The sequence below is a fragment of the Psittacula echo genome (assembly GCF_963264785.1).
Source record: "Psittacula echo genome assembly, chromosome: 11".
Classification (NCBI taxonomy): Eukaryota; Metazoa; Chordata; class Aves; order Psittaciformes; family Psittacidae; genus Psittacula; species Psittacula echo.
Genome location: NC_137746.1, coordinates 1,766,601 through 1,791,916, shown reverse-complemented (window position 1 = coordinate 1,791,916; position 25,316 = coordinate 1,766,601). Strand labels below are relative to the sequence as shown.

The 25,316-nt window shown below is 42.8% G+C and overlaps 2 protein-coding genes across 2 annotated transcripts in view; one reads left to right on the top strand and one right to left on the bottom strand.

Annotated features, from left to right (window-relative positions):
• IRF1 (interferon regulatory factor 1) overlaps nucleotides 1-4,423 on the bottom strand; it is a 30,224-nt gene extending 25,801 nt beyond the window's left edge. The window contains exon 1 of the mRNA XM_080627250.1: nucleotides 4,419-4,423. The gene's annotated coding sequence lies outside the window, so the exon portion shown is untranslated. The remainder of the gene's footprint in view (nucleotides 1-4,418) is intronic.
• On the top strand, nucleotides 4,003-23,500 carry RAD50 (RAD50 double strand break repair protein). Its single transcript, XM_080627248.1, has 25 exons — nucleotides 4,003-4,136; nucleotides 4,533-4,616; nucleotides 4,856-5,007; nucleotides 5,638-5,823; nucleotides 5,970-6,174; nucleotides 6,645-6,773; nucleotides 7,624-7,789; nucleotides 7,943-8,136; nucleotides 8,690-8,896; nucleotides 9,361-9,543; nucleotides 9,747-9,904; nucleotides 10,733-10,908; nucleotides 11,306-11,543; nucleotides 12,868-13,057; nucleotides 13,912-14,038; nucleotides 14,211-14,404; nucleotides 14,683-14,793; nucleotides 15,350-15,442; nucleotides 15,523-15,636; nucleotides 16,345-16,472; nucleotides 17,296-17,520; nucleotides 20,311-20,396; nucleotides 20,812-20,954; nucleotides 22,500-22,633; nucleotides 23,055-23,500. Exons 1-25 carry the CDS (start codon nucleotides 4,008-4,010, stop codon nucleotides 23,239-23,241), a joined length of 3,939 nt encoding a protein of 1,312 aa, XP_080483374.1. The 5' UTR covers nucleotides 4,003-4,007; the 3' UTR covers nucleotides 23,242-23,500.
• The last annotated feature ends 1,816 nt before the right edge of the window (nucleotides 23,501-25,316 follow it).

Genomic DNA, 25,316 nt, shown 5'->3' with positions numbered 1-25,316 from the left:
TGAAAGGTTTCCCCTTCCCACATAGTAAATGCTTGTTTTATAGCCAAACAAGCATTGCCACGTTTCATAGCAAGCATTTTGTTACATTTCACAAACAGTGGAAGTTTTATTACAAAGTAGTATAGACATTAGTTTATCTCGTATCTAGTTCATATCGCATGATATTCCAATAGAGTTTATATGTTGTTCTATTTAACAAGAACTGAAGGAGCAAATCTTTCTTGCTCTATTGGCAGATAATCCAATCTCCCAGGGCTCTTACCAGCAGTGAATCAGCAACACTGTCTCACCCAGTTTTGAAATAATGACAGATTTTGCCCCAAACCAGTCACACCCATGGTGACATCACTTGGCATGACCTGGGAGAAAAGCAAGAGGCATATGATTCCTAATAACGGAAGACTTCCATCCATCACCCATGGGTAGAGCCATGGCGGTTCTTTGTATGACACTGCTGACGAGTCTGGCCGAATTCGAATACAGAAAGAGCTGTGACATTATGGGAGGCACATGGGAGTAGAATGGAAAAAAAGCATGAAGGGAACATAGGATAAGTGACTCCCAGTACAATGGCATGCACCCGACTGCAGCAGAGACAAATGAGATCGGTATGTAAGGTTTCATCTCCCAGATGAGTGCAAGTTTCTTGTCCGTCAGACACAGAATTTCAACTCTATTATTTAGCAGTCTCCCTTCAAACGCACACAGGAGGCATTTCTGAATGCTTTCTAATTTTGTTCTAATTTAATCAGGAAACTGAGTTTTTCTTTGGCTTCTTTTCCAGCTTGCAGCAATTGCTGGGATCGCTCACCTAGAAGCATGCAGTGGCTTTGGTCAGCTGCCACTGAGCCACCTGTGGAACAACGGAAGCTGTTTGCCTTTCATGTGAAAAGCTGCTGTGATTTATTTTCACGTTTGGGTATAAGTCCAACACCATTCCCCTTTGTGCATGGCAACTCTCAGCCCACAAGAGACATTGTCAGAGCAAATGAAAAGAAGGCAATACTGTTTCTTTCCAAACAGCTTACATTCCGTTTCCAACAACCTTTGCAGGCAGGTGGAAAACATGGAAAAGAATACTGTATGCCACGAAGTAAAACGTTTCTACTTGGTGGGAGGCCACATGCCTGGGTTGGATACTCCATGCATCAGAATGGTATTTGATGATCACAACGGCCCATGTTAATTGCTACAATAGGAAGCTGAAGTACAATGCCTCACAACCGCTGCGAGGGGGATGTGGCAGAGGGTCCTCACACATCTCAGGTATTCTAACAGCACTTCTTGAGTCCTGCTATTCAAAGACACCTTATACCACTTAGTTAGTCATTCTTTCCCTATTTTTCATATGGATTAAAGGGAAAGTTCCCCTCAAATTAAACCTGAGTGGAGGAATCATACAGATACATGACTACATTCTCTTCCTGCACTGAGACTGATGTGGAATTTCTGCAGTTTGGGTTGTAGATTTCCTACCGAGGAAGGTGAATTACCAGATCAAAAAGCACCTCAGATTTGTAAACCATTTCCTGACTCTCATCTGTCACTGCGAGAGGGATGTATCACACTTACACTACCAACAGCGTCATGGTGAACCACTGTTAACCCACAGCCCCAGGGACTCATCCTATTGCTGGAAAAACTAGAGCACACACCGCTGCCAACAGCGCTGGCATTGCCAGAGCCCACCAGGTAGCTGTGGCAGCTCTGATGATGCTGTGTCACTGTTTTGCATGCTGGTCATCAGTCCCGTTCTGGCTCTGATTCAGTGCACAATGGGCAGAATGAGTGGACATCAAAGCCAGCATCGGAAATGTGGTTTCTGAGGCAGAAGCAGTGAGCTGGATTCCTGTGGGGATCTACAGATTTGCCTTGAAAGCAGGGCTCAGTGGTACAGCCTCATGCTCCCCACAACCCAGTTGCTGCCAGGTCTCTTCGTGCCTTAATCAGCCTGTTGGAACAAGAGGCCTTGTCTGGGAGACAATCCACTGTCATTCGGCTCTGATTGACGATGGGGCCATGGAATTTGTCTCCCAGCAGGTAACCTGTCTGCTGGAGCTGAAGCCAGCTGGAGTTTTCCAGTGCCACAGCTGCCGTACCTGCACTGCAGGAACACGGAGCCACAGCAGCAGCCTGAAAACATTGGGTTTAAATCCTCTGGAATGATAATTTTATAATTGTTTTGTGGTTTTAATAGAAGTGCTTCCTGCTGGAGTGAGTCCAGAGGAGGCCATGGAGATCCTGCAAGGGCTGGAGCAGCTCTGCTCTGGAGCCAGGCTGAGAGAGCTGGGCTGGGGCAGCCTGGAGAAGAGAAGGCTCCTGAAGGGGAGACCTTAGAGCAGCTCCAGCGCCTAAAGGGGCTGCAGGGAACCTGGAGAGGGGCTTTGGACAAGGGCCTGTAGGGACAGGACAAGGGGAATGGCTTTAACCTGCCAGAGGGGAGACTGAGCTGAGCTCTTAGGCAGAAGCTCTTCCCTGTGAGGGTGCTGAGGCGCTGGCCCAGGGTGCCCAGAGAAGCTGTGGCTGCCCCATCCCTGGCAGTGTTCAAGGCCAGGTTGGACACAGGGGCTTGGAGCAAGCTGCTCCAGTGGAAGGGGTCCCTGCCCGTGGCAGGGGTTGGAGCTGGAGGAGCTTTAAGGTCCCGTCAGCCCGAACCACGCTGTGATTCTAGGAGCGGAAGGCCCGAGCAGCAGCGAGGTTTCTCCATCCTTCCTCAATCTCCGCTCTCCGCACGCGTCGCACACAGAAGCGAAAACGAACGCGCCGGGGATCGCGGCCGCGACACCCGCAGCGAGGGGCGGTCCCGAGCCGGGGCGGAGCAGCGGCGGCCGCGGTGGCTGCTGGGGAGCGCGGGACAGCGGCGGGGAGCGGAGGTGACCGGGCTGGGGGCTTCAGGGGGGTATTAAAGGGTTCGTGGTGGGGAGAGGTCGCTCCCGCCGCGGCGGTGCCGTCGCCGCTCCCTGGGGAACGTCCCGTTCCCCCCCCCCCGGCGCTGCAGCGGGCTCCGGGCGGGGAACCCCCGCTGCCGCCTCTGCCCGCCGCGGGCTCCAGGAAATGCCCGTTTCCGCCCGGTGCCTCCGACCGCAGCCGTGGCCTGGCGGGGGCTCGGGAGGCGGCGGGGACGGGGGGAGCCGTCGGGGCGCAGCGTGGGCGCCGAGCCGCGCTCCTTCGGCCTTTGGGAGCGCATCGCAATGCCCGTGAAGGCGGGCTTGGAATGCACGTGTGCGCCGTGGTCGGGGCGGCTTTAGGGTGGGAGTTGGCTCCATCAGCTCCCCCCACCCGTGGGTCGTGCCCGCCCCTCCAGCGGTGGCTGTGCGGTCTCCTGTTCTTTATCTTACCCCCTCCGTGTCGGGACAGAGGTAATCTGGGTGTCCCATGAGAGTTTGAATGCGGCCCGGTGGGGAGCAGCGGCTGTAGTGAAGCGCTCGCAGTATTGCAGTGCTACAGTGGAGTTTTAAAGAGAATAAATAGTGGGGCCTCTGTTGTATTTGGGGCATTCTGAAAGCACGTGTGAGGCTTTTGTGATGTGGAATAAAGGCGTATTTTTGGCCACTGTTCTTGATTTAGTGATAAATAGCATGGCACTGCTCATAGCTTGGAGTTGGTTAGCTTCCCGGGTTAAAACAAATCACAGGATCTCAGCCTCGTTTGTGTTGGAAGGGAGCTTAAAGCTCATCCAGCTCCAGCGCCTGCCACGGGCAGGGACACCTTTCAATAGAGCAGCTTGCTCCAAGCCATGTCCAGCCTGGCCTTGAACACTGCCAGGGATGGGGCAGCCACAGCTTCTCTGGTTAAAAACCAGGAGTTTTGCCTTATCTGTTCTGTTACTTGAGCCATTAGTGAAGAGTCTTAGCTGTGATTTTAAAGACAGTCAATATTTCATGCTTGCGTAGATGCCTTGTCTGCTTTCAGTGAGGCGCTGTGATTTTTGCCTTCCGCACTTCTCACAACGTTTTATTTTGCAGGATTTTTAGCATTCACCCTGGAGGAGAGGAAGCGCCATCGAAATGTCACGGATTGAGAAAATGAGTATCCTTGGAGTGAGGAGTTTTGGTGTGGAGGATAAGGACAAACAAATTATCAGCTTTTTTAATCCATTAACTATTTTAGTGGGACCAAATGGTGCAGGGAAAACGGTAAGGCTTAGTGTATGTATGGGTTTGAACTGTAAATAGGTCTAAAAGGCCTCAAAATGCAAATAGTGATCTTTACAGAAAGTTATTAATGATACTGCAAAAATCTTGCTGTTCACTGGAAATACTGTGTTTAGCATTATTAGAGATTTGCTTTCGTGCCTGGGTTTTGCAGACGCTGGTTGATATTTTCACAAGAAATTGACCCAGATCCTAGTTAAAACCAAGTTTACAAAGGACCGTATTCTCATGATACTCAAGAAATAGAATGTTGTTTCATATTTCTCTCTCCTCGCATATTTAACCCGTTTGTAAATACTTTGGGTTTTTTTGCCTGCAGTCCCATCTTGTTCACTCTAAATTGCCCTTATAACTCTACACTTATTTCTGTTTTCACAGACTATCATTGAATGTCTTAAATACATATCCACTGGAGATTTTCCTCCTGGCACCAAAGGAAGCTCATTTGTTCACGATCCAAAGGTAAAAGTCACAGTGGTTAGATTGAATGTGTGTATATTGCTATGTAAAATACTTTACTGCACTCAGGTTTGTGATGAAAACAGGGATGCTCAAGTTCTAAGCAGACATGAGCTGACTGTGTTGCTTCAGGAAAAACAGGGAGCTGGGGGATATCAGAACATTATCCACAGCTGGAATGTCCATTTGCATGTAGGCATTGAGAAGAATTCCCCTTACTCAGGATTTTGTTTCTACTGAAGGTTGCCAATGAAACAGATGTTCGAGCTCAGATTCGATTGCAGTTTCGAGATGTAAATGGAGAGCTCGTGGCTGTCCAGCGATCCATGGTTTGTTCCCAGAAAGGCAAGAAACCAGAATTTAAAACCCTTGAATCTGTCATTACTAGAACAAAGTAAGTTGTCAAGGTTTGCTTCCTTACTTTGGCGTGGAGATCAGTTTGGGGTTTGTGTATTTTTATGTATAAGAGAAAACTTAATAATGTATTCATTGAAGTAGCCCCCAGTGCTCCTAGATGTAGTTATATCCCTTTATTAGTTGATTAAGAAATTCCTCCATTTGATAGCCACTACTTTATGAAATACTTATCTGCTCACTTGCATTTCTTTGAGAATTATATTAATAATGGTCATTATTAATAATGTTCCAGCTTGGAAGCAGCATTGGGTGCAATATGTAGGCTTTGCTTCCTTCAGCGCCATTTTCAGTTTCAGATCATTGTGGACCCACGTTTAACTCCGCTCTCCACTCTTTGACAAGTGTGTTCACTGCATTCAAGATCTTTTTTATTCCCTCTGGTGGTTCTGCATAGCCATAAAATGTGTAATGATAGCCTTGGATGCAGACTCCGACAGTGTTAAATGCATGGGCTGAAAATGGTAATTACATGCTTAAAAATGGTGGCTTGTTAAGTTTTTTAATCAGTACATTGCAATGAGATTACACTGTTTAAAATGCACTTCACTGCTTTTACAAGAACTTGCTAGTAACTACTTTGGGGGTTTTCTTTACCTGTGCTACACAGGCACGGGGAGAAGGTCAGTCTGAGCTCCAAGTGTGCTGAAATCGATCGAGAGATGATCAGTGCCCTTGGTGTTTCCAAATCAGTGATCAACAATGTCATTTTCTGCCACCAAGAAGAATCCAACTGGCCATTAAGTGAAGGGAAGGCCCTGAAGCAGAAGTTTGATGAGATCTTCTCAGCAACAAGGTTTTTCTCTTTACTGTAACTAAATAACACCGAAGTAAGAAATTGTCTTCCCTAATAATGTAGCTGTTGATGAAGATGCCGAAGGTGGTGGTTTGTACCTTGTTACTGTATGGCCCATAGGATCTGAGATGTTGTCTGCTTTACAGGTATATTAAAGCACTCGAAACTCTCCGTCAGGTCCGGCAGAAACAAAGCTTGAAAGTAAAGGAGTGTCAGACAGAGCTGAAATACCTGAAACAGAATAAAGAGAAAGCACAGGAAATCCAGGATCATCTGAGCAACAGAGAGGCTCAGCTGGCTGCTTCTAAGGAGAACATAAAAGCAATTGAGAGTCAGCTTGATCCTCTCAAGGTAATTTGCATGATTACGTTAAGACTTTGATACAAAGCAGCACGTAAGTACTAAAGAACACAGAAAAGTGGGAAAGCTCGATGAATTTCTTGATTGAGATCTTAGTCCTTTATATTGCGTTATCTAATCCTTTGCTCTGAGGCAGAATCGAGCATACCTCAACAGCCCTGGCAGATGCTGGTCTAGTCTCTAAACAGTCAGTGGAGGTTTAAGAGCATCCTTTGGGAAATTCCTGTAGCAGCGTTGGGGTTTTACAGCTTAATTTAAAACCTCTCTGTCTCAGATTTAGCTGGTAATTAAAACCATGATAAGCTAAAACTAAAATGAAAACTAAACTAAAACTTAAACCTGCTGCTCTTAAAAGTACTTCATAAGGTGAAAGTTTCTCACGTAGACTGCTGTGTAGAACAACAGACTGTGGGATTCATCAGCTGTGAGATGTTTTACTTGCAGCATTCGTCTCTTTGCAGAGTTCTCTGGCAACAGTGGAACAGAATCTCACCAAGGTCATGAGGATAGACAATGATGTCAAGGCCCTGGAGAGCAGGAGGCGGCAGATGGAGAAGGATAATCAGGATTTGCAACAGAAGATGGAGAAGGTTGCCTCTTAAATTCTGTGCTGTCATCCCTTCTGCTGTACAGTCAGTCTGTCTTTTGCTACCCAGTGAACTAAGTAGAATCATAGAATGGTGTGGGTTGGAAAGGACCTTCAGGTGATCTAGTTCAAACCCTCCTGCCATGGGCAGGGATGCCTCACTTTAAGTGTATGTTCTGTTACGCATCAGATGTTGGTGAAGAGTATTTCCATAGCCCGTGTAACTCACTTGATACTATCAGATACTGCAAATACGGCTCAGTAAAGCTGTATTGGTGTCTGTGTCATCTGGGTTAAATGGCTTTTTGTAACTTTTCCCTCCTTCATCATCTGGCTTGTCAGGAAGGGAAATACCAACAGGTTTTCATAAAAGTGGTGATCATTGGTAACAATGCCCCGTGGTGTATAACAGCGTGTTTGTCTCTCACAATATGTTGATGACAGCCAGACTGACCACTATGGGATGTCTCCTGACATGAATATTGCTCATTTCCCTGGAGATTTTTTCTTTCTTTCTCTTAAAATAAGAAACAATGGTCAGTCTTCTGCTGGGATTGTGCCGGGGCATTTAGAACCACTTGGGTAAATGGGAAGAAATCCTTCGGTGGTAAGAATTTAGATGAATTTGTTTTATCAGCCTAAGAAAAATGGACTTTCTTTTCCCAGTTTTGCTTGTAGCACATTCAGGTTTTCCCAGTGTATGTCTTCATATGGAACTTCTGGATGGGAGGTGTTTATTTCTGATTTCTTGACTTGTGTTATGGTAAAAACAACAGGTCTTCTAAAACATCAATAATTGGCTTATAAATGTAGTTAATAGAGAATCAAGTTAACTTTTTGTGTTTGTTGTACAGGTGTTTCAAGGAACAGATGAACAACTAAGGGATAGGTACCAGAGCCACCAGAGGACAGTGAAGGAGAAGGAGAAGAGATTATTAGACTGTAAGCGGGAATTAGATCGAGCCACTAAAGAGTGCCAGAGGTTTAACAGTGAGAAATCAGAGCTCCTGATTGAACGAGGTATTTTAGACTTCATCTCTAACCTTTTTGTGTTGTCTAAAACATACTCCAGTTTCAAAAGCTCACAGAAAATGAGTCACAACTGACTTTAAATCCTCAACGTACCTCTTCTGCCTCGGTTTTTGGGCATTTATGGCATGTTGTCTTGTGAAGGTCGTCTTCAGCTGGAAGCAGATCGTCACCAAGAGCACATCTCCATGAGGGATTCATTAATTCAGACCTTGGCAGCACAGCTGGAATTAGATGGTTTTGAGCAGACCCCTTTTAATGAATGGCACATTACCAGTTTTCACACGTTGTTGAAGGACAGACAGAGAAGAGATACAGAAGCTGCGCAGCATTTGGTGGTGAGAGTTTTGTTGGTTTATAGTGGAGTTAGTAGTGGTTAGCAGCGTGATATTGGTCCGTAGGTGTCTTCATGGGGCTGGGAGGAAGAGTATTGGGAGGGAAATGAAGCTGGTTTTCCTTCTAGAATTCTTTGTTATGGGTTGCCTGAATCTTTCCTTGGAAATGAGTCTTGGAACTCAGTGTGGTCATCCAGTGAGCTGATGGCAGTTCTTCGCATAGGTTTTTCTTAGCAGCCCTCTCAGGCAGGTGGGTCGCTGACAAGCTAAAAAGCCTGAGGATGAATTACAGTGGGGAACTGGTTTAAAAACAAGCAACTGTTTGTTGAAGTCATCCTTAGAATGGAGTTTCTCTCATAGAACACTCCAGTGCGATGCATCTGCACCTTCCTATCGAGACATTTCAGCAGAAAATCCCTGACAAGTTCTAGTTGTCTATGTATTTCAATGTCTTGTATTACAGTGGTGACTGTTCACAAGCTTGTGTGAAGGAGTGTATTTAAATGCTGTTTCCCTTTGTGAAAAAAATGAGTATATTGTTGCTGACTTCTTTCAGAGAGAATTTACACGAAAAGAAGCAATGAAACAGAAGGAGATAGATGAAATAAGAGACCAGAAAACTGGATTAGAAAAAACCATTGACCTGAAATCAGGCATTAAAGATAAGAAACAAGTTGAGCTGAAGAATGCGAAATACGAATTGCAGCAGTTGGAGGGGTTTTCAGACAGAATTCGGGAGCTGGAGCAGGAGATTGCCAGGACAGTAAGTTCATCAGTCTGAAACATTTAGAGCAGTTTGAAGTCAAACCTTTTGGCTTTATCATTAAAACAAACAAAAACCTCTTGATGCTTACTCCATCTGCTGCTTTCTTGCCCTTTTAACCCCTCTCTTACGCTTTGTCTATTTAGATGGTGTGCTGTCTGGGACAGGGACTGTTCACTACTCCATTTTTCTCTACTGCATGCGTAGGATTTAGTGATGTTGCTTGGTATAAGTAGGGTAATAGCCACAGCTGGGGAATATCATAAGATTAGCCAGTCTTAAATTATTGGGCCAGAAAAATATGCCAGCATCACAGCCTTTGTCGTTTTTCATCTATTCTTTACAAATCTTGTGTCATTCCTGTAATAGCAAATGACACTGCTGCCAGGCAGCTTGAGAGCTCTCTTCTGTTACCTTTAGTTAGGACTTTATTGCCTATGTAAGTCTTCTGGGCTTTTGTTTAGGAAAAGGAGCTGGAGAAGACTGAGAGGAGCAGCAATGTAGAGAAACTGGAACTGGAAGTAAGGACTCTGCAGGATGAGAAAATAAACCTGGACAAAGCTCTTAGGAAGCTGGATCAGGAGATGGAACAGTTGAATCTACATACCACAACTATTACCCAAATGGAGATGCTGAAGAAAGACAAAGTAATTTTTCTATCATGATCTCATGAGACAGGGACATAAAATGAATGCAATGCCTCAAGATTTGTGTGTTTTTCAGGTGTTTATCAACAATCATAAGTAAAGCTTCTGTCTGACTGCAGAGAAGCCAATAACTGCATGAACACATTGAGTAACATGAGCTGGAAGATACGAGAAAACTAACGCAAAATGCTTCATTTCCCCAGGTAGATAAAGAAGAGCAGATCAGGAAAGTAAAAGCAAGACATTCTGATGAACTGACATCGCTGCTGGGATACTTCCCAAATAAAAACCAACTTGAAGACTGGCTTCATAGTAAAAATAGGAAGATTAATGAGACGAGGGATAACCTTGCCAGCCTTAAGTAGGTATTAGTTTAATTGATTGTGGTCTGTAAGTATTTATATGAATTTAAATGTTGGGAAGTTTAATATGCTTAATATACTTGTTACTTTATGATTGCTCATTTAGCTATCTGCAGAAATCAGAGAAAGCATCCTGCAGAATTTGTGCAGTGTAGGGCTGCTGCAGTTTGTGCTAGTTAATAAATCACAACATGTGTAGCATGTCAGAGGCAGCACTAAAAGCAGATAGTGAAGACTGCTGATCTTCTGACCTTGTAAGTCACAGTACTTGGTGACTGTATGACAAGTTCATGTGTGATTACGTTGTCCTGATTTCATTTGGTTATATAGAGGAGTTTGATAGAAAGAATAGGTAAGATCACCACAGTGTGTAATGATGCACATTACACTTCCATGAAACAAAACACCCAAGATTTTAAGAACAAGAATATTGCATGGTTCAGAAGTGTGGAACATGAGTAGAAGGGCGCTAGCATTCTTTGCTTAAGAGGTTCAGTAATATCTCATAAGCAGTAATTGTTGTAGGGGGGAAAAGTTGATATTGTATTACTCTGTAAAGTTTTGTATAGCTTTGTTGCTAGAAATGAGCTTCTCATCAGTAAGCAGCAATAAAACAAAAGGGAATTAAAATGAAGCACTTCATGCTGTACTTCCATCAATAAAACATTGATGCTATGGATCCCCTGAAGCGTCATTAAAGAAGAGCCGGTGAACAGCTCTGTAGTATCAATTTCAGATCAACTTCCCATGTCTTCGTTTTGGCTTAAGCAGTTTGAAAGCTGTGGGGTTTTGTAACAAAAGCATTTGTGCATTGATTGATGTTTCAGCAAGCGACTGGTGTCAGTAGAGTATCACAAAACTTACGTCAGAAGTGAGCTGCGAAACAAAGAAGAGCAGTTGGCCCTTCATGAAGCAAAACTCTCCGATGTGTGTGGAAGCCAAGACTTCGACAGCGATCTGAGCAAGCTTCAGGATGAAATTGAGAAAAGCTCAAAGCAGCGAGGTACCTCTGTATATAGCTTGTTTTAAGTGTAAGCCATGGATACGGAGATGATCTGTTGCTTGTGCAGGGCAAACGGTAGGCACAGAAACTGACTGGAGAGAGAGTTTTACTGTGTCTGAGTGGCTTTTCCTAAGTCACTTCTGTTGATTACAGAGGGATGAGCATGGTTTAATAAAACACTCATAGAAGAATTCAGGTTGACAAGGACTTGAGGTGATTCAGGATAGCCTGCTGAAAGCAGGGGCAGCGCTGAATTCCAACCAGGTCGCTTAGAGCCATTTCAGTTCCCTACCTGTGTGATTTATGGGTTATAATGTTGACTTCTTTTATGGTAAGTACAGATTAGATCTGATTATGCCCTGTTTAGTCAACCTAAAGTCTTTCCTTTTTAACGCAGCCGTGCTTGCGGGAGCCACTGCCGTTTATTCCCAGTTCATCACGCAGCTGACAGAGGAGAACCAGTCGTGTTGTCCGGTTTGCCAGAGAGGGTTTGAAACAGAGGCCGAGCTGCAAGATGTCATCAGTGATCTGCAGTCTAAGCTGCGCCTGGCTCCAGACAAACTGAAGTCAACAGAGTCTGAGCTTAAAAGAAAAGAGAAGAAACGCGATGAAATGATGAGTCTGAAACCACTGAGGTAAAGTCCTCGGTGCAAGCTGTTTTCTTTCAAATCCTTGGGTTTTATTATTAAAGGTAACGCAGACATCGAGGAGGATGGATTGTAGTGCTTGTTAATTCATCAGAAACTCCCAGTTGTTAAGAAGAGTATCTTCCTAGCATTTATTCTCTGCTCATTTGGACTTCAATGTTAAACTGTTTTATATTCCCGGTATTTCTGGTCGTTTGGGGCTTCTCATGAGAGTTAGACAGGAAAAGTGGTTCTATGCTCATTTTCTACTGATTATTTACACTATAGAGGCACAGTTCCCCTCCTTGTTACTTGTCCTTGTAATTTGAAATGGAGAGACTGGTTTTGTCATTACTGAAATGTTTTTTATACCACGTCACCTTAAATATGTGCCTTAACAAAGCTGAAGTGGAAGTTTGTAGAGCCAGAATGGGAGCTGAACCTGTATTAAACACCCTTGAATAATACCTTGATTCAGAGCTCCCTTAACAGTAGTTTTTATTGCTGGCAGTTTTATATGAACTATCCTGTTTTAGAAAGGCATCTCTGGATTTTATAGCAGATTTCCCTAACACCATTAAAACATAAATGCCATTTCCTTGAGGTTCACTCAGCTGCGGCTCCATTATTTGGGAATGAATCTCTGCCTCTGATACAGACAATCCATAGATTGGAGTGAATTCTGTTATTGTAGTTACTTAACCTTTTTGTGGTGTGTTTGGATGTTCGGGTTGTTTTGTGGGGGGTGTTTTGAACACACAGGGTAACACAAAGTGTAGGTAACATAACACATGCAGGAAGGGTGCCTGCGGTATTTCCCAGTTTCCAGGCTGAATTAGTCTGTATTTTTAAAACTATGAAAATACTGACAGGCTCCAAAGCATTGACAAATAACACTTGGCCTAAAGAGTTTTGGTCGGAGTCCTGGTTTTCTCTTCTCTTAGCATACAGATAGCATTCAGAGTAAGGGCAGAGTGTGCAGGTCTCCTGCCTGGAGGTGAGGAGGCTCCAGCCTCCATGAGTCTTTTCCTTCACAAGAGGGCACCCTTGCATAGGGGATTTCATCCCTCTCTTGAGCCCTTGCTGCAGTTAAGTTGAAAACCAAGAGATTTTGTTTGCTTGTTTCACCTCACTTGTCTAAAACAAGGGATGTTTTCCTTAGCTGGGTGTATAACATCAGCTTCATCAAATACGGGCAAGGTTAAGGGTATTATATTGGCTAAATTTAGTCCTCCACTGTTAAATCCTATCACAGACTTTGTGATCTTGAGTGTCTTGAACTTATGCTGCTGTTTTGACAAAGGAAACTTTAAGGATTTGTGTTTTATTCAAGGCAAACTGTGGTTGAACTCCAAGCGAGGGACATACCGGACCTGAGGAACAAGATACAGAATGCAGACAGGGATTTGACAGGCCTGAAGGGTGAGATAGAAGAGCAGGAATCACTCTTGCAGACAGCTTTGTCTGAGGAGGAAGGTGCCAAGGCATGTTTACAGGATATAACTCTAATGGAAAGGTACCAGGTATGTTTGGCAATTTCTTTTAATATATAAAATGATATTCGCTAATGTAGTTATTCAGTAATATGACAAAACCTGGAGGTCTTGAGACTTTTGAAGCAAAGTAAAAGTACTTTCAAAGACAGCATAGGAGAGGTGAGCTTGGTATTAATAAAGCTTCAAGCTTTATGCAGTGATTTTTTCCTCTGAGCACCACAGAGTCCCTTGAGTTCCAATTCAATTCTGTGCTATGGTAACTGGGAAGAAAGGCATAATCCAGAACTGGAGCATGACTGGAAGTACACCAAAGTGTATTTGAGTCCTCGCAGTCATTATAGTTCAGTGTATTCTCAGCTTTTACTCTATGTACTTTCTGAAATCTTGTCACATCTTCCTCGTTCCGTGCCGTATGGTGAAGGGGAATGGCTAATCCTACACTGTCACTATTCTGGCAGTCTACCTGCCTGTATTACCAACGCAAAATCTTGGCTTGACCAAGAACCATGAGAGAGCCTGGAGCCAGGCAAAGGACTAACAGCACTTCATGAGTGGCAGCACCTCCTGAGGCTCCAATGGCTCTGTTGTCACAGGGATGGGCGGCCCATGCAACTGTTCTGAGGTGGACATGGGGTGTCTAAAGCCTGTCCATCCACACTGGCTTGTTTTCCTCTCACAAATAGGAATTCCAGATTCCAGCAGCCTGTGGCTGAAGTAACCTTCCTGATAATGATGTGATATTGCTCCAGCAGCAGGGATAAATGTGAACGCCTTGAGTCATGTGTGCCTCACACCCCAATCATGTTGTTGTGTGCCAGAGATGAAAAATACACTGTTAAACACTACTACAATAGTAATAGTGCTTTTCCTCATACTTTCAGACTGATATTAGGGATGTTGGACGTAAAATTGCTCAGCAGGAGGCTAAGCTGGTAGGGGTCGATTTAAGTAGAACTGTTCTACAAGTAAGCCAAGAAAAACAGGAGAAAAAGCACTTGTGGGATACAGGTAGGTCCTACAAGACTGGTATTTTATTTTTGCATTGAAAAGAACGTTCTAAGCTTCCTGCAATTAACATTTTAGTTTAATGATTGCTTTGGCTTAATGTAGACTCGGCTTTTGGTGAGGAAGATAGTGTTTGTAAGAGAGTGTTTCGTTCGGCGTTTGTTTTCATCTGCAGTTACTGGTAAAATTGAATTAAACCAGAAGCTGAAGCAAGACCAACAAAATCAGATCCAGCAGCTGAAGAGCACCGTTAATGAGCTTAAAGCAGAGAAGCTTCAGATTTTCAGCAGCATGCAGCATCGTCGCCAGCTGGAGGAGCAAACAGCGGAATTAAGCACTGAGGTTCAGGCCTTATGCAGAGAGATCAAGGTAGGAAATACTCATCATTTAACCCTTAGTGGTGTTGTTCTGGGAGAACACTTAGAATCGTGTTATATTTAACATTGTAGCCCTAGAAAGTAAGATTTTAATGTGCTGCTATTGCGTATCTTTGGGAATGTCCAGAATTTATGAATACATATTTTCACATTTATTGTAACATACACAAGAAGAACTTGGTAACCACATGACTTTTTTACCACTTGGAAAAATTATGGATCTTTAATAGAATGAGAAAATTAAAAGGATTTTCTCCAACTACTTTGCAGGACGCAAAAGAACAGGTATTTCCCTTGGATGCCACTTTAGAAAAGCTGCAGCAGGAGAAGGAGGATCTAGTGAATAAAAGGACTACGAGTAATAAAGAAACACAGGATAAGGTTTGTTTGCTCTTGGCTTAGCTGGAAGATAAGGTTATATGTTGGTTTTCAGGCATGGATGGAAGCTGTGGTAACGAATTTGCTTTTAGGAAACAGTAACTTTAGCCAGTGCTTTAGATTGGTGGAGATTTTGGGGAAGAAAAGGAGCATAACTAGGTCAGGAGATGAACTCAATTGTAATTAACCTTTGGCTGTCTTGTCAAAGGGACATTTGCCCATATTTAGTGACTGGTCATATTAAAAAGCCCTTCCTCATACACCTAAGAGGAATAGGAAAGATGATCCTAACCTGTCCTTGCTAAGAGACAGACATGTTTTTCCTGGGTGAAGTGGCTCTTGTATAAGCTCAAGTGAATGATTTTGTTTTGGAAGACATTTGCATGGTGATAAGGAGCATCTGGGTTTCAGAAGCTGAAGGTTTTATAAGTAAATTAAAGGTAATTATGATAAGGAATTGTATTTTGACGGTAGAGTTATGCAGTATCTAATATTTGATACAGGGGATATCTGTTCTTGAACAAAAGACTGCATTTCATTTGAAATCTTTTCCCTGCAGATGAATGGCATAAATGAGAAAGTTAAAGATATCAACAAGTACGTGAAAGAAATCGAAAACTATATTCAAAAAGGCAGAGATGACTATAAAAAGGTAACCTAAAACCCCGTCAATGAAGAGTTGACATCAGAAATACTTCTGTGTTTCAACTGTCTGCTGTTTTATTTCTTTAGCAAAAGGAGTCTGAACTCAATGAAGTGAATTCTCAGCTAGCCGACTGTGAGAAACAAAAGGAAAAGATAAGTAAAGAGATGGAAACGATTCGACAGGATATTGACACTCAAAAGGTAGGTGCGTTGGTTTAGAGTAAATGAATTTTGCATAGTTTGAACTGATTTCTGGGTTTGGTTTAAGTCTGCCTAGGTCTGTAATGGTGCCAAGTTTGTCTTCTTTTGATTTACTTAATCAGATGTTAGTCAGAATAGCTGCTCTGTGTGCATTAGGCTGGAAAAAGCCTTGAGATTTGTGTATGCAAAAGTAGATGCATTTTAAGAGCCTTGGTGTGGAGGATACCTGCCCTCTGAAGTGAGGTACCAGGGTGCAGGTACCACAAGCTGCTTCCTGCAGGTTTTGTGATGTACTTTCAATTCTTGTGTATGTATTTCAAATGCTGTTTACATTCTTTATAGGAAAGATGTCTTTCCCTGTTCTACCCCACCTCTTACTGTCTAACTTAACAGAACTGACATGGGGGACTAAATTACTGCCCCATTTGAAACATTGAGTAATAGTCACACGCAGGATCACTCTGTGACAGTAGATCTGTTCACCTGTGACACTAAATACTGTTATTTCAGATTGAAATATGAAATAATACTTCTAGTTTCCATTATACCCTATTTCCAGCACAAGATGAGTTCTCACTCTGACAATTTTTGTTGTCACCGGTTATTCTAGGCTTGCAGCATGTTTTAGAGTTGTGCAGAGCTCATATTGTGTAATTGAGAATCAATATACTGAAGCATTATACAACTTCTTGCTTTCTGTGGAGACAGATACAGGAAAGGTGGCTGCAGGATAATCTTACTTTGAGGAAACGGAATGAAGAGCTCAAAGATGTTGAAGACAATATAAAGCAACTTGTGAGGGAGATGGGAGAAATGAAAGTCCCGGAAATGAAAAAGTAAGTGTCTTCAAAACAGCAAGGCGTGTTCTGCACAAGAATTCACTGGGTGTCTGAATGTGATATTCACTGGGTTTTTAGTGGGTTTCCTGGTCCACTTCTCTCCCCATTCATGTAGACCAGTTCCTCCTTCAAATTCACGTTTGTGTAATATCCCCATGATGACAACATAAATGAGACAGTGAATTACATAGTGCTTCTGGCTAGCAATACACACACGTGCACGTGTGTCCATACCTGTTCCAATCTAAGCCATCTTTTTAATGAATTCGATTGCTAAATCCACATGTAAAAATAACTCCTGTCTCCGGATCAGAATATTTAGTTGTCATTTACAGCCTGCTTATGTAGGTCTCAGCAGAAAATCTTGTATTTACTTCAGTAGTTTAATACTAATTGCTTTGATAATAAACACTTTTGAAAAGGAATTAGCCCTATGCTGGTGCTTACATGTGATCTATTTATTTAGCTTTCTAGGGGTTACTCAATTAATTCATCTTATTTTGCTCAGCATCCTAATTTACTTCCACCTCTGAAATGAATTATTTATACGTTTCCACGTACAGCGCTTCGGCATCCGAACTTCGTAACTTGCTTCTCCCACTCACAATAGAGATTTGAGTATGTCCTTCCCAAAGTTAAAAATGCTTTTATTTCAATAATGTCTTCATTTCAGCGACATCAGTACTATAATTTTAACTGTTACGGGCTTTATAGATACAATAAAATGAGCCACCCGCATCAACTCCGAACTAGAACCCTGATTGATAAATTGTGAAACACTCATTGCAAAAAGACTTACGTGTCAGTTATGGTTTCACAGTGAACAGAAACATCTAGAGGAGAAAATAGAATCTCTGAAAAGAAACCATCATGTTGCCCTTGGTCGACAACGTGGATTTGAGGAGGAGATTGTCCGGTTTAAAAAGGAACTTCGAGAGCCACAATTCAAAGATGCAGAGGAAAAATACAGGGACATGATGATTGTCATGAGAACAACAGAGCTAGTGAACAAAGACCTGGACCTTTATTACAAGGCTCTTGATAAGTAAGTGTTGTCATCTGAGGGCGGTTCTTCAATGTTTTAATCTTTGTTACTACTGATAACCTTGATCCAAAAGCAGCTTCAGTTTCAGGCTTCCAGGGGTAACTTAGAAACAGGAAATCGATAGAAGTCTTGGAGATATTTAATCATTTCTCTTTATAAAATCTGGCATTTAAATATTAACGTAACACGGTACAACTTTTAAAGCAAATTAATGAAAATATGCTACAAACTGCACAGCATTGGTAGGATGCAGGAAATTTGTAAGCTAATGTATCTAATGTACATATATAGTAAATGTGTTGATGTCAATAGTTCGAGTGTAATAGTCATAGATAAGTCTAGTGATCATTATGAATTTATTCTCAGTTCTCTGTAGGACCTGTTTTGGGTTATGGCTGTACGTGTTAGGACTCATATTTGAGTGATGGTTAGAGAGCATCCAGACAACAAACACATTCAGCTTCAGTTTTCATATGAGGACACATGGAAGAGTCAGTGGAGCCGGAGGCTGTTCCTCTGTCCCTATTCCTCTGTAGCTTTTTGAAGGCATTTTTAGGATGCTTTTGTGTGTCTCCCAGAATTGCTGGTGGTTTTCCTTTGTGCCTGTGCTTTTGGTGGGTTTTTGGTTGTGAGGGAAGTAAAGTATTACAGGATTTGTGATGGCTAATAGGGAGAATGTGTTCTTAAAGGTCTTTCTCATGTTATCTCAAAATGCTCCACAGTACGAGTTAAGGCAAGGTGGAGTCTGGGTTTAAATCCTTCATTATTAACCCGTGTCTTTCTTGCATAGTCTCTCATACTCTTCCATTTCTATAGCAGTATATTTTAGCATCTTCTGGTCGTATCTTAACACAAATCAGATACACCAGGTAGATTTTTTTTTTGTTCCCCGTGATCTTCTGAGGTAAACAATTGTGTTTGCATGAAAGAATATTACAATATAGAGGTGGCTTTCCCCTGTTTCCACTGTGGGTGGTTTTGTGCTTATATTAAAGAAGGCAAGATCAAAAGCAGCGTGTCTTGCATTTGATGGAAAGTGTAGTCAACTTTGTGATTGTTTCTAGTCTTGGGCTGAGTGGCTAAAAATAGCAACTCATCAGCTGTAAACATATACAAAGTAAAAGATACGGCTCCCTAAAACCCCCTCAATGTTCAATTACAATGGAATTGCAGTGAGGTGCTGCAGCTTGGTGGGCGATGGGGAAGGATCTTGGAGTCAGTGGATACGTTTTAGGACAGTTTTAGCTTCTCAGTGACAGAAAGATGAATTCAATATTAGGAACAAAAAAGAGAAAAAAAAGAAAGAGGCATTTGGGCACTGTGTGAATTCCCAGCACACCCTTGTCATGAACAGAGTATGGAATTTTGGTCTCCTGCATTAAAAAGGGTCTGGAAAAAGAAGCATGGAAGAGCAGGAGTGTGGTTGAGCATACAGCATGATGAAGAAGAGAAGCTAAGCAGATGAGAACTTTCCAAGTTGAAAAGATGGTCTAGGGAATTCTGGTTTAAGCAGTTTAAATGATTAGATAAAATTAAACATAGAATTAAAGTGTAAGCTAAGCCATAATGTATTTTGTGAAGATCTAAATTGTTCAGAGCTTGCATAATTCTTCCCTTTCAGCTTAAATGGAAATGCACTCCAAGAACTTCCCTTTTAGAATTCAGAATCTTTCTGTATGGTATCACATCATCTATTGTTCCTATTTAAGGCAAAACAGGAAACCAGTCTGGTAATTTCAAGAAGAATAGATAAGCATCACTTATTGGTAATCGTCTGAAAGATCGGTGAGACGAAATGTTAACTCTAATGGCCAGAGATTGAAAGCTGTCTCTGTAGCTGGGAAAACTGACTTTTTGGGTGTTCTGTGCTATCACTTGATCATCTTTATTGACTTAATATTTAGAGGTTTATGGTAAATATTGATGAGGAATGCATTCTTGGGTGTAACAAAGTAAACAGTTGAAAACACGGTCTTCTTTCTCCGGACTTCACAAATCCTATTAGAGTTGATTCTTCAGTATTCCCCAGAAGAGGTAGAAATAGTTCCTGTAAGAGGGGAAGTAGGAAAAGCCTATATAAAAGTCCATTTCAGAAGGATATTTTGTTTCCACCATATTGTTTCATTACAGAATACTTTTTGCTTTAAAAAGCCAAGTTAGGAATGTGGCATCCTGTGCTTTATTGAATGCTTTCATAAGGAGTTTAGCTACTATTGAACTAAAGTCATGTTGATACATTAAGCAGGGGAATTAAATTGGTAATAGTGACATCCTATGTTCCTCTTGCTGCCGAAGAGAAAGGCAGCTCTAGTCAGGATGTCTCTCTGGGTGATTATAAGTTATAGTCTCAAGAAGAATTCTCCGCTCTCCTTTCCTATGGAGACCCAGTTGCTTGCATTGTTGGGAGACTGCACCAAGCAGTAACAGTACTGCTGTTTTGGAAGCCTTAACATCAGATTCATCTTCCTGGTGTCAGCCTTAAACATACCTCACATAAATGATTTCTTGGAAATCCAGGTAAAGCTGCTCTCTGTTGAGTGACTGCAAATCTTTTTGTCTTCGTGACTGTGCTGCTTCTTGAGACTGAGCTGTTTGTGAGAGTAGTTATTTATGCAGTCGTGTGTTAGTCTCTAGATACTTCTGCATTCAAATTGGTCTCGTATTTATTGTATTTTTAGTACAAGTATTTAGGGATTGGAAAGGGAGCTGCTGCCCTCCTTAAAGCGCCTCCAGTCCCTGGCAGTCCATGGTCACACCTTTAACAGTTTGCATTTGTTGTTGTTGTTTTAGAGCAATAATGACATTTCATAGCATGAAGATGGAAGAAATCAACAAAATCATTCGTGAACTTTGGCGAAGCACCTACAGAGGACAAGGTATGTGCGATTCTGACCGTGTTAGCTTTGCCCATAGGTGTCTGTTTGATACTGAGCACTGCAGGTGGAAGAAAGTTTTCAAAACATGGGAAATCCAGGATCTAAAACCAGTTGGTTTCATTCTAAAGGCTGCATCTGTTGTTCACCACTATAATCTTTTTATTACACATATGTAAGTTAGAGGATAAATAGCATTGATTTTCCCTTTTCCATGTTTTCTAAAGGTAAAGTTTCATTGAAGCAGAGGAACTGCCCAAGTTCATTCTTTCAATTTAGGAAAAACTCCTTTCAGAGATGGAGCTATTGGTGGGAGTTCTGAATCGAACTTTTGTGGTTGCTGCATATTGGAGCTCTCTCCTCCTGGTAACCTGTGGTATTTTTAATAATGTAAAAACTGTCTCCTTTCCGTTTTCAGATATCGAGTACATAGAAATTCGTTCTGATGCAGATGAGAATGTCTCAGCCTCTGATAAAAGAAGAAGTTACAATTACAGAGTGGTAATGGTAAAGGGAGGTACAGCGCTGGATATGCGAGGGAGATGTAGTGCTGGGCAGAAGGTAACAGCCTTTGCCTTTGAATATGAAGTAAAAACTTGCAGGTGGATGGAGGAGAGGAATGTGTTCTGAGTGACCCTGGAGAACAAGTGGCTCCAACTCTAACTTACAGTTCTGTACAGCTTCCCTTCACCTGGATTTTACTGACTACGCAATATATGAGTCTGAACCTCTGAACCCTATTAAGGGGTGCCAGAATCTGTTGTTTCAGTTGAGGAGCGGTCTAAGTCCTGCAGCAGTGAAGAATTCAACTTCCCTCTCCTCAAGCTCAAATCCTCCCAGTCTGTCTCTTGCTAGTTACCACTGAGGTTCCCACAGCTTTAGGTCTGTTGACTTGCTCCTTTATTTTTTCCTTCCTGAGGGCTGCCCTTGGTCTTCTCACAACTGCATCTACCTCTAAGGGTGGAAAAACCTGTTTTTCTCCAAGTTCTGCTGCCGTCCCTTGCTGCTCAACATAACCTTTCAGTTCATGTCACCAACTACCACACCATGCTCACTGTTGGGTCATGTTAAGCTCCTCATCAGCCAACATCCCCAAGTCTTCTTCCTTAGTCTGCTCTCCATTTGTTCTCTGCCCAGTCTGTTTCTTGGGAGCCAGGCCTTTTCCATGACCAGATGGTACAGGCGGTAGTAGAAAACGAAATCAAGGAATGAAGCAAAATTATACACAGTACCTTTAAGTGCATACAGCAGTAGAGTCTGAAAGGATGTTTCATCAGAAGGTGAATAATGTATTGTTGCTTGCATATGAAAAATGCTGTCAAATTAAATCCCACATGAGTGTAGGTACTTAACTTGGGTTTGAAAATTCCATACAAATTCTAGGGGAAATCCAAATCTTCTAAAACAGCACTATAGGCAAAAAAAGTGTCCTCTCCTAAGGTACTCTAGGATGTTACGTTAGAGTCCTATGTAAATGAGAGTGAAACTTGTTCACAGTTTCTTAGCTTATATTCTGAGAATTCTTTGATCGTGAAGTGTGATGCCAGCAGTTGTGATCATTGGAAAGTATTTTTGAGAGCACAGTTTCCATCGAGGGTTCTCTAGTTTTCACTAGTTCAGGAGATCTCATAGCAGTGTGATTAGGTATGATAACACAAAGCTAATGTGTAAGGTGGTAAATCCTCCTGTGTTCAGGTTTAGGACGTCGTCAGGTCAGTAACTCAGACCTAGTGACACCCGTACAAATTTCCACTGCCCCTGATGTGTTTTGGTGGGGCTTGAACAGAGCAAGGTGGTGACGTGGCATCGTTTCCTCAGGTTGGAATCCTTACTTCCAGTATCTCTCCAGTTTTGAGTATTTGACTGCTCCGGTGTTTTTTCCAGCATCACTTTGCAGAACAGATCTTTCAGTTCAAACTTGAAGTTTTAATGTAGTTTTTCAGTCACTAATTATTGACATTTTGTGAACTATCAGCACATTGTTATGGAAACTTTACTCGTGGTTTGTAATGGCATTAAGAAGAGCATGTTCCATGTAGATCCTCTGCAGACTCTTTGAAGAGTGAGATTTTGATGTTGATTTGGTGTTGATTTTTTTCCCCTTAGGTGCTTGCTTCTCTTATTATCCGTCTTGCTCTGGCAGAAACATTCTGCCTCAACTGCGGCATATTGGCACTTGATGAGCCTACTACCAACCTTGATCGAGAAAACATCGAGTCTCTTGCCCATGCCCTCACAGAGTAAGTGACCTCTTCTTGAGAACATTAAAGATGGGTATTTTTTAAACGTCAATGGCAGTTGGCAGAAGTTAATTACAGTTTAAGCTGATGTTACCTCTGTTAGCATCTGCAAATATACATGCAAAGCACTGGGTTTAGATTCCCTCTCCTTTATCGGGGAAGGAAAAAGGGTTTCTTAAATAACTTAAGGAGTTTTATGTGGGTAAAAAACTTGCTCGATGGTCCATGTCATTCATCATCAATAGTTAAACATTTTGATCAATAGCGAGATATTTTTATCAATAGTTAAATACTTTCGTTCTGTTTTTACAAGTCCTCTAAAGCTAGGACTAGTAATTAATCACTAGTACCTAATTAATCACTAGCAACTAATCACTGGTAATGGGATTTAAATAAAATACTAAACAATATCTCTTTGTAGGATAATAAAAAGCCGCTCCCAACAGCGTAACTTTCAGCTCCTGGTGATAACTCATGATGAGGACTTTGTTGAACTTCTGGTCCGTTCTGAATACGTGGAAGCTTTCTACAGGATAAGGAAGAGCGTGGACCAGTGCTCTGAGATCATAAAATGCAACGCCAGCTCCCTGGGCTCGTACGTTCATTAGGAATTTAAGTAATTACCTGTTACAGACTGGCTTGGCTGCCTGACTCTATAAGGGGTCAGATGAAGGCACCTGAAACTATAGTTCCTTCGTATTATATGTTATTTGAGGGTTTGTAACAATTTTAGCTAAAACCAAAAACTATGGAACTTCTAAGCCTTTGCATAAATCTGTGTCTGAGTTTTAAGGATCCCCACAATCTGAACCCGTTAAGCACCACGGACAGAGGCAGCCCCAGGACCAGCCTGTGCTGAGCCCCTCACTTTCATAATACCATCAGCAACACCTAAAGGGTCTGGGCATCTGCACCAAAAGATGCAAAACCCAACAACAGCAGAGGTCTGATTCTGCATCTCAATATAGGTGATGTTTTTCAGTGCCTCTGTGGCCGGAGAGTTAGGTGGACCTGGGGAAAGGTGCCTTAAAGGGTGATGATACAAACTGAGCACTTGAACTAAGGATGATTTCCACCTGCATTTTCTGAAACTGCAAGTCACTAGAACCAGGGTGGCCCCGTAGCTGGGAAACCACTCAGGTAAGCAAATGAATGGGACTTCCTAGTAATTACGCTCTTTCACCAGTCCCCTGATAAAGCAATTAACACCAGACCAGGAGGAGGGGGAGGAGAAGGCAGAGGAAAATGCTACACCATGCATTACAGATGCAGTTTTAACTAAGAATCTTCACTGACTCTAGCACTACTTCCTGAAGGGGAATTTTCTTACAGATACAATCAACAGGAAAAAAAAAACAACTTTGAATTTTCAATTTTTCCTGTCCTACCAGTTTGTTTTAGCATGACACATACATCCCAGCTCACGAGCATCGCATCAGCCTCAGAAGCAACTCCTCAACCTTTGTGAATTCCGTGCCTTTTCCCCCTGGCCCCAGGTTAAAGCCATGGCTGGCAATCCTTCCATAAAGTAGTTTGAGCCACAGGAAGCTGGGCTGCGGACGGGCAGAGTCAGCCACCCCCAGCACGACGTCAGGGGGATCCCTGCTCCACCACCACGCTTCCTGCCTCAGCGCACAGTGACGGCTGCTGCAGCAGCTGCCTGCGCTCCCGGCTCGGTCTCCTCCAGCCTTGTCCTGCAGGTAAAGGACTGAAGGTGAGGGGGCAAGAGGAGCAGACTGTCAGGGAGAAGGGGTTGTTGCCCTTATGTGATGCTGCTGCACAAAGTTCAATGCTGTTTGTAGTGCGGAACCAAGCAGGGGTGTTTTAAGGCAAGCGAGGCACAGATTTATTGCGGTAACTCGTCGTGCAGGTGGCAAAGTGGTGAAGAAACTGGCTCTGCACTTGCCCTTGTGGTTTGGCTGGATTTCCAGCAGAGAAACCCCGGCACAGGAGTGGCTCTGTTCTCCACATAAAAGCATCATAAAATGTCAGACTCGTTTGTGTTGGAAGGGACCTTAAACCTCACTCAGTTCCAATCCCCTGCCATGAGCAGGGACACCTTCCACTAGAGCAGGTTGCTCCAAGCCCCATCCAGCCTGGCCTTGAACACTGCCAGGGATGGGCAGCCACAACACTGTACAGCATGGGCACACACCTTCACAAGGAGGGAGGGCACAGCTGCAGGCAGACACAGCTCAGATATACCACAGTTTAAGAGCCAAAAGTACCAACTAAAACCTTTGCATGCCATCACAGGAGCATCACTGCGTACAATTGCAGCAGGCCCAGGAGCCAGGAGTCCAACCTGGCACGGTGATTTCAGAGCCAGGGAGGCACCCTGCACCCGTCTGCATGGACAAATGTTGACAGGGAAGGGTTGGTTGGGTATAAATCCCTTCCAAAGGATGCGGGGCTGATGCAGCCTCAGATGTGGCCAATACTCTCAGAGCCAGGGATCTGCAGCATCTGGAGGGCTGCAGCATGCACCAATGCACCACTCTGGGTGACTTCCAGCCACTACAGCATGGATTTCTTCACTAACATCACATTTTTGGTTTATCTGCACTTAGCAAGTTGGCAGCTGCTTTCACTAGAACAAAAAGAAGCTTCAGGACACCCCTGTCTGAGCAGTCTCGTTTCTAAGTGGAATTGATGCTATTTAAATTAAATGTATATTTACAGT